This window comes from Haliotis rufescens, unplaced genomic scaffold, assembly GCF_023055435.1.
Source record: "Haliotis rufescens isolate VD_foot unplaced genomic scaffold, xgHalRufe1.0.p SCAF_84, whole genome shotgun sequence".
Classification (NCBI taxonomy): Eukaryota; Metazoa; Mollusca; class Gastropoda; order Lepetellida; family Haliotidae; genus Haliotis; species Haliotis rufescens.
The window spans coordinates 455,567-464,776 of NW_025964377.1; the positions used below are offsets into that span (position 1 = coordinate 455,567).

Sequence of the window (9,210 nt, forward strand, 5' to 3'; positions counted from 1 at the left end):
GTGTGTAAGAAAGCAATCACATATATGAGCATATATTTATTAGCCACGGTTAAAATACAGCCATGTTGACTCGGGTTACAATTTCATTGTTCTTTACTCTGGTATACAGTCACATCTTCAGAATCCAAATACCCTCTGAAACCATAGTCACATCATCATCCTAATTCACTCACATTATGCTTCTGTGGATAATCAGGGGATTAAGTGACACGGATCTCCACCCTCCATGACGCAGAGAGTCACGATTGTTGACATGTCTCTTAAATTCACCGCATTGTATTGACAGGTGTGAATGAATCCGCTTGCGTTTGTCCATTTCTACCTGTAAACGACCTACATGAATATATTCGACCTTTCACTTCCAGATGAGCCACAAGATATGTCATCTTCTGTATCAGTGCAGGGCATCAAACAATAATGAAGATGCGGGTCAACATTGTGTCTAATAATGTTATCTTTTTCGAAGCCATTGGTGTAGTTTAAGATTGTATGTAGTTGCTGGATGAATATACGGTTTTAAGTATACCGTGGACGGGCTAAAGTTAATGTCCTCCAGTTTGAACTCTTGACATCCAAATGACAATCATGCTCATGCATTATACAACAGGTGACAAGGCAATTGTGTTCGGGTATAAAACTACGGATGACATGGCAATGGTACTCGGTTATTACACAGCAGGTGACAAAGTAAAAATGATCAGGTACAACACAACAGGTGACAAGGTACTGGTGTCCAGGTACACCACAACAGATGACAAGGCACTGGTGCTTAGGTACTACACAACAGGTGACAAGGTAATGGTGCTTAGGTACTACACAACAGGTGACAAGGTAATGGTGCTCAGGTACAACACAACAGGTGACAAGGTACTGGTGCTCAGGTAAAACACAACAGGTGACAAGGTAATGGTGCTCAGGTACTACACAACAGGTGACATGGTAATGGTGCTCAGGTACTACACAACAGGTGACAAGGTACTTGTGCTCAGGTACACCACAACAGGTGACATGGTAATGGTGCTCAGGTACAACACAACAGATGACAAGGCACTGGTGCTTAGGTACAACACAGCAGGTGACAAGGTACTGGTGCTCAGGTACAACACAACAGGTGACAAGGTAATGGTGCTCAGGTACAACACAACAGGTGACAAGGTACTGGTGCTCAGGTACACCACAACAGATGACAAGGTACTGGTGCTCAGGTACACCACAACAGGTGACAAGGTAATGGTGCTCAGGTACTACACAACAGGTGACAAGGTACTGGTGCTCAGGTACACCACAACAGATGACAAGGTACTGGTGCTCAGGTACACCACAACAGGTGACAAGGTAATGGTGCTCAGGTACAACACAACAGGTGACAAGGTACTGGTGCTCAGGTAAAACACAACAGGTGACAAGGTAATGGTGCTCAGGTACTACACAACAGGTGACAAGGTAATGGTGCTCAGGTACAACACAACAGGTGACAAGGTACTGGTGCTCAGGTAAAACACAACAGGTGACAAGGTAATGGTGCTCAGGTACTACACAACAGGTGACATGGTAATGGTGCTCAGGTACTACACAACAGGTGACAAGGTACTTGTGCTCAGGTACACCACAACAGGTGACATGGTAATGGTGCTCAGGTACAACACAACAGATGACAAGGCACTGGTGCTTAGGTACAACACAGCAGGTGACAAGGTACTGGTGCTCAGGTACAACACAACAGGTGACAAGGTAATGGTGCTCAGGTACAACACAACAGGTGACAAGGTACTGGTGCTCAGGTACACCACAACAGATGACAAGGTACTGGTGCTCAGGTACACCACAACAGGTGACAAGGTAATGGTGCTCAGGTACTACACAACAGGTGACAAGGTACTGGTGCTCAGGTACACCACAACAGATGACAAGGTACTGGTGCTCAGGTACACCACAACAGGTGACATGGTAATGGTGCTCAGGTACAACACAACAGATGACAAGGCACTGGTGCTTAGGTACAACACAGCAGGTGACAAGGTACTGGTGCTTAGGTACTACACAACAGGTGACAAGGTAATGGTACTCAGGTACAACACAACAGGTGACAAGGTACTGGTGCTCAGGTAAAACACAACAGGTGACAAGGTAATGGTGCTCAGGTACTACACAACAGGTGACAAGGTAATGGTGCTCAGGTACAACACAACAGGTGACAAGGTACTGGTGCTCAGGTACACCACAACAGGTGACATGGTAATGGTGCTCAGGTACTACACAACAGGTGACAAGGTACTGGTGCTCAGGTACACCACAACAGGTGACAAGGTAATGGTGCTCAGGTACTACACAACAGGTGACAAGGTAATGGTGCTCAGGTACAACACAACAGGTGACAAGGTACTGGTGCTCAGGTACAACACAGCAGTGACATGGTAATGGTGCTCAGGTGCAACACAACAGGTGACAAGGTAATGGTGCTCAGGTACAGCACAACAGGTGACAAGGTAATGGTGCTCAGGTAAAACACAACAGGTGACAAGGTAATGGTGCTCAGGTACAGCACAACAGGTGACTAGGTAATGGTGCTCAGGTACAACACAACAGGTGACAAGGTAATGGTGCTCAGGTACAGCACACCAGGTGACAAGGTAATGGTGCTCAGGTAAAACACAACAGGTGACAAGGTAATGGTGCTCAGGTACAGCACAACAGGTGACTAGGTAATGGTGCTCAGGTACAACACAGCAGTGACATGGTTCTGGTGCTCAGGTACAACACAGCAGTGACATGGTACTGGTGCGGGGGTGCAACACAACAGTGACAAGGTACTGGTGCTCGGGTAAAGCACAACAGGTGACAAGACATTGTTACATAATTACAAGATACATGTGCTCACGTATTATACAACAGGTATAGGTTATAACTCATGTGTTTAGTCCCATCAATCAGGTATTATGCAAATTGATCACTTTGTCAAACAAAACTGACATCCTCAAAGCAAACACGAGGAAACTGATGAAAGTGTTCAGTGATGCTTCTTGTGGCAAGTGAGAATCAAACACCTACGCACTTTCTATACAAGGTTGATGTATACTAACACGGACATTGCACACCAAATCATCCCAGGCAGTCTGTTAACGCAGCAGGTTTCAATTGCATGTTGGTGATGGTGGAAAGTCGCATCGCTTGATGGTATCATACCATACAGTCCCTCCTCCACAGAGCCTTTCAAAGAGACCGTTAACCGTGCACTCGACGTACTTGTCGCAACCTGCGCATGATGGAAAGCTCCCGAGGCGATCAGCACAGTCGTCCGACACACAGGCATCTGGAACAGTGCATCATCTTTTAGTATTTTCTCTCTAAAGTATATAGATTTCTACAATGTTAGAATTTTTAAGTAACATATATAATGGATTGTTACATTGAAATCAGACTGAATGAGTGAGAATATGGGTTTGGTTGAGCGCAGCTTATGACCGTGTGTGAACTTGATGTGGTAGGCAAGCGCTGGTGCTGACCAACCATGACACAGAATCAGGGCGTACAGGGACTAGAACCCTCGATCATCGAGGTCGGACGCCTTGTATACATACACAATGGAAGAGCTTAACTCAGCAGCCTCCTAACATGGTAGGGATGTCATCTGCGGGATGACTCCATTCCATGCCCTGCTACATACTTTCCTTCAATAGAAGTCCGCAGAGTTGGGTACTGAGACTAATTGTGGTCAAATTTGATATGAACGTGCTGAACCCAACGTGTGTGTGTGTGTGTGTGTGTGTGTGTGTGTGTGTGTGTGTGTGTGTGTGTGTGTGTGTGTGTGTGTGTGTGTGTGTGTGTGTCATGTGTGTGTGTGTCATGTGTGTGTGTGTATGTGGCGCGTGCGTGTGTGTGTGTGTGTGTATTTGGCTTTTGTGTGTGTATTTGGCTTGTGTGTGTATGTGTGCATGTGTATGTGTGTGGTGTGTGTGTGTGTGTGTGGCATGTGTGTGTATGTATGTGTGGCGTGTATGTGTGCCTGTCTGCCTGTCTGTCTGCCTGTCTGTCTGCTTGTATGTGTGGCGTGTGTAGGATCATTGCTTACGTGATGAAGTTCCAGTAGGTTGCTCTGTGTTGACTTGCCTAGTTGTAGTGGCCACAGTAGTAGTTGCTGCAGTTGTAGTGGTTACTTGAGATGGTTCTGCTGTAGTTGTCACAGTAGTAGGTGCTGTAGTGGTAGTCGTCACGGTAGTAGGTGCTGCAGTGGTAGTTGTCACAGTCGTAGTTGCTGCAGTGGTAGTTCGTTTATTAGCAGTGGTCACAGTAGTAGGTGCGGCAGTGGTAGTCACAGTAGTAGGTGCTGCAGTGGTAGTCGTCACAGTAGTAGTTGCTGCAGTGGTAGTTGTCACAGTAGTAGGTGCTGCAGTGGTAGTTGTCACAGTAGTAGGTGCTGCAGTGGTAGATGTCAGAGTAGTAGATGCTGCAGTGGTAGCTGTCACAGTAGTAGGTGCTGCAGTGGTAGCTGTCACAGTAGTAGATGCTGCAGTGGTAGTTGTCACAGTAGTAGATGCTGCAGTGGTAGTTGTCAGAGTAGTAGGTGCTGCAGTGGTAGTTGTCACAGTAGTAGATGCTGCAGTGGTAGATGTCACAGTAGTAGGTGCTGCAGTGGTAGTTGTCACAGTAGTAGGTGCTGCAGTGGTAGTTGTCACAGTGGTAGGCCCTGCAGCAGTAGCTCGTTCAGTAGTTGTGGAACCTGTCACTGTGTTCATTGATGTAGTCAGCAGATCAGTTGTCAAAGATGTGGATCCTACAGTAGTTAGTGTAGTGGACGCAGACGCAGACGCAGACGCAGACGCAGCTGTAGATGCACCAGTGAGCTGTGATGTAGACTGGCCAGTGGATGGTACATCTGTCACTTCTTGGTGTGCACAAAAAAGACAAAATCCAAATTGTTATCTTTCCAATGGTATGGGTACTTTTGATTTTGCTTGTTTAACAATTTGACCTTGAATGTGCCAAACGTTTATGTTTAAACGAATGACGTATGCCCTAATGGGGAGTCATCTAAGCATATATAACTTATACCATCTGGTCCGCGGCCAGTTCCAAACAAACGGAAAGTGTGTTTCACAATATTCAAAAAACATTTCGCAGAGGTTTAGCGTCTCTTTCCATGTGTGTAAGGGAACAAATATATCATGGCTAACGTGCAGTGACTGTAAAACACACTAAAATCATATTATGTCACTAAGATATATGTACACACGCCAAAGCTTAACGCCGCTTTGAGCAATGCTCCAGCAATATCACGTTGGGGGACACCAGAAATGGGCTTCACACATTGTACCCATGTGGGGAATCGAACCCGGGTCTTCGGCGTGACGAGCGAACGCTTCAACCACTAGGCTACCCGACCACGCCCACTAACCTGGGAACTATATATTATGAGGTTGTTCTTTGGTCTAGTTAGTCTAATTTAACCTCTCATGTTTGAAGTATATCGTCGTTGACATAATACCTCAAAATTATACAATAACAAATGGTGTTCAAATTAGAGGTATCAAACAAACAATAACGTACCTCCGACTTGTGTAAAAATAGGTTTGGCTGCTAATGCACCATCGCTTACCTCCATGCAGACACAGGTATCCCGTGACTGCCTTCGTTGGCACACACGTCTCATCTAAAGAACATGGTCGTCCCCCACAGGGGTGGTCAAATTTCTGACAACAAAACATGAATTATTATTAAATATCAAAAGGCATTGTGAATACCTTGACGAAAGAAAGAAACTAAAACTGTCCAACCGAGGCTCACCCTCAACATCGATTGTCTTTGAGTACAATTTTAGTAAATAAAAATTGAACTATCATGTTGTCGTGCATAAGTATTCATGTTTCACTGTCCGGGAAGCCTCCATCAATTAGTTCTAAAATACGTTCCCATAAATCACTAAATAAAAGCTCGACACAGAACGGCAAGCATCAGCAGTCGTCAATACACCTATACCAGTTCTCCAAGTAGAATTGATCTGGTGCATCCAATATTCATATTTCGATTATAATGCAACGTTTTTCACAATACAACTGCCTGTTTTTAGGAGTCAAAGTCATGTCAACAACACAGAGTTCAGCACCAGTCTGAATACCTTATGAAGTAATTTGTGATTGATTTTGCAAGATACACTGGATGTAGCAATGCCCTGTGACGTCAGCCTAGCAAGGGAATTGCTGTGGTCATCGAGTTTGCATAAGCTCCTGTCAGTGATCAATCATCTCCAAAAGCAATGTCATTAAATAAACCTAGCGATGTTGAGAGTTTTCAAATGTGTTCACTAAATATAGTCTGTGTAGTTTATGTCAAACGCATGTTTATGAAAGCATTTCTTTTTAAATATATTAGTTTTGTTTTCGGGGCTGTACCTTCTCAACCTTTTTTCAAACATGAGAGCCGAAGCTTCAGAGCTTGTGGAGGGAGCAGGATGAAGTGGATTAATTGTGAACATATTGGCATGGAATTTCCAACCAAACCACTTTCACTGGCCTAAACATGATTCAAAGTGACTCACCCTTGTGGCATCGGGAGCAACGGCTATGCCTTCCAAGCTCCATACTATGATCAACATAATCCTTAAAGTGTCCCCTTTCACAAGTTTTAACGAATGATTGGGGCTGATTTTTTTCGCTCGTTGGCATTTTGTGTTTTCACATAATCAAATTAACGAATTCTTAAAATAGTCTATCATACGTGCCTACTCGTGTACTCAATGTCTGACGCCTAAAACCATTTAATGTAATCTTATTCAAATATGTCAATGCTTGATACTATTGATACAACTTAGTTTATATAGTTCTTTCAACTGAATCAGTACCACCCCAGCACAGAAGCTGATCTGTTACGATAAAAGGCTTATATAACAATGTTTTGAGACACAAACAAGTGATGATAAAAATAATTGGACAAAACTAGATGATAAATAGGATAAAAAATATAAAGCTACATACCAGTCCCAGGGGAGCCATGGCGTCCGAGTATACATGATGCCGGCTGACAGAGAAGGAGGCAGGTGAGGTGTTCCTGGTGTCTCTGCTGAGCTGACACAAGCCTGTCCCTGTAGCCCAGGTGTAGGCCCTGCACGGAGTGGAGTACCAGCACAGAGACTGACACAGCGTGAAGCTGGGGACGCGAGTCTCTTTGAAAACACCGGACACGAGTTGTCCTGAGATGACCGTGTGTCCATTCCCTTGAACTGCCATTACTAGAATGTACAGAACCACCAGTAACATGTTTATAGCTCAAGTGATATACACGAAGAAATATGGCAGTCAGTTAGGATGTTCCCGTGAGTATCAATCAGTGTCGCCACTGACAATGCATAACACATGACGAAAGCAACTATATACCACGAAGCCATATAATGACTATTGATAATCCTGGAACAGAATTGATGTTTGTTTGTTTGTTTGTTCACTCATAACATTAAATTTTAAATTACCTGTTAACTGCTTCAATACATCCACGGATGTCTGCCTTCTCACTTGAATTATCTTAAGAAAATCAACTGCTTTCAGACAAATTTTCGCATTGTTGGTAAACATGTTATTGCACTTCCAATTATAAGAACAGACCTCACTTTGGCCTGAATGAACAACTTTTGTTCTCCTCAGCCTATGAGCGCCCATCATCTTACACTTTATAATCAGTATCAGTAGCAAAGAGTGTTGTTTTCAAAGATGACTGTCGTTATTGACGAGCTTCATTTTCAGTCATGTGCATAATTATTAGGTACGCATATAAATAATAATAATAATGATAATAATAATGTCAGTTTTGTCTTAGGTATACAAATGAGATGTTTATCAGCAGAACGGAGGGATCTACATGGTTGGAAGTTGCTGACTGGTTATAGCAGTGGTACGTTAAGGTCAGGATCTTGAACTGAACTCGCTCAGGTGCAGATCGATAAACACGGGTGTAAAATAAGGCTGACCGTTTGGTTCTTGACACAATCTTTGATGCCGTGCTTTGTCCTTCCAATACGTTGAACTGTCTTGGACGTGATAATATCGTCCACAAGTAACGAAGCGCGGGGACATTTCTGGTCAGCGATTTTGGCAGCAGTAAACATTTTAGCATTATTTGAAAGAAGAGGCGTGAGGTAGGGAATTTTTAATACTCAGTTTACATTAGTTGAAGTTTTTAGGTTCTGTATAAATATTACCTCGAAGGCTATGATCCCGAGGGCACCAAACACAAATCACAATAATATGATACTCAGTATTTCTTAATGGCCTCATTCAACACTTTGTGAACATCAGTGAATTCACGGTTATGCAACATTCTAGGGCATGGCTTCATGTGCATTGAGATTGTAAAAGAGCAAGAGGCACCCTTGAACGATTTGATTATAAGAGTTAATGACTGATCCCTAAATGAAATGTAAAATATGGTGCCCAATCTCCTTGTTGGGTGGGGATAAATACATCGGTGATTTCCTGTATGAACCTTGCTCAGCAAGATTTAACTATTCCTATTATTATAGGCAGAAGGGTAAATACATCGGTGATTTCCTATATGAACCTTGCTCAGCAAGATTTAACTATTCCTATTATTATAGGCAGAAGATAAATACATCGGTGATTTCCTATATGAACCTTGCTCAGCAAGATTTAACTATTCCTATTATCATAGGCAGAAGGGTAAATACATCGGTGATTTCCTATATGAACCTTGCTCTGCAAGATTTAACTATTCCTATTATTATAGGCAGAAGGATAAATATATCGGTGATTTCCTATATGAACCTTGCTCTGCAAGATTTAACTATTCCTATTATTATAGGCAGAAGGATAAATATATCGGTGATTTCCTATATGAACCTTGCTCTGCAAGATTTAACTATTCCTATTATCATAGGCAGAAGGATAAATATATCGGTGATTTCCTATAAGAACCTTGCTCTGCAAGATTTAACTATTCCTATTATTATAGGCAGAAGGATAAATATATCGGTGATTTCCTATATGAACCTTGCTCTGCAAGATTTAACTACATGTATTCCTATAACTTTAGGCAGATGAATAAACACATCAGTAATTTAGTACATGCACATATAACTGCAAGACCGAATGATTCCTGTAAACCAAGTACAAACTATGGCCCGCCAATATATACTGATAGATGCAGCCTGGACTGTGAACCCGCACTGCACTCATGTTTGGTTGAAAAGAAGTTCATGCTAATGTA

The 9,210-nt window shown here is 43.0% G+C and overlaps 1 protein-coding gene across 1 annotated transcript; it reads right to left on the bottom strand.

The window, feature by feature from the left end:
- Positions 1–2,639: 2,639 nt before the first annotated feature.
- On the bottom strand, positions 2,640–7,321 carry LOC124123927 (salivary glue protein Sgs-3-like). Its single transcript, XM_046487132.2, has 4 exons — positions 6,969–7,321; positions 5,594–5,687; positions 4,070–4,882; positions 2,640–3,310 (listed from the first exon to the last, which is right to left on the bottom strand). Exons 1-4 carry the CDS (start codon positions 7,248–7,250, stop codon positions 3,132–3,134), a joined length of 1,368 nt encoding a protein of 455 aa, XP_046343088.2. The 5' UTR covers positions 7,251–7,321; the 3' UTR covers positions 2,640–3,131.
- Positions 7,322–9,210: the final 1,889 nt, after the last annotated feature.

What these genes read in the sequence shown, in the direction of transcription:
- LOC124123927 (XM_046487132.2), bottom strand. Translation starts at nt 7,250, where the DNA reads ATGTTACTGGTGGTTCTGTACATTCTAGTAATGGCAGTTCAAGGGAAT. An exon ending in ATACCTGTGTCTGCATGGAG is followed by an intron (nt 4,883 to 5,593) that starts GTAAGCGATGGT and finishes GTGCACACCAAG; the next exon opens with AAGTGACAGATGTACCATCC. An exon ending in ACCTACTGGAACTTCATCAC is followed by an intron (nt 3,311 to 4,069) that starts GTAAGCAATGAT and finishes GCACTGTTCCAG; the next exon opens with ATGCCTGTGTGTCGGACGAC.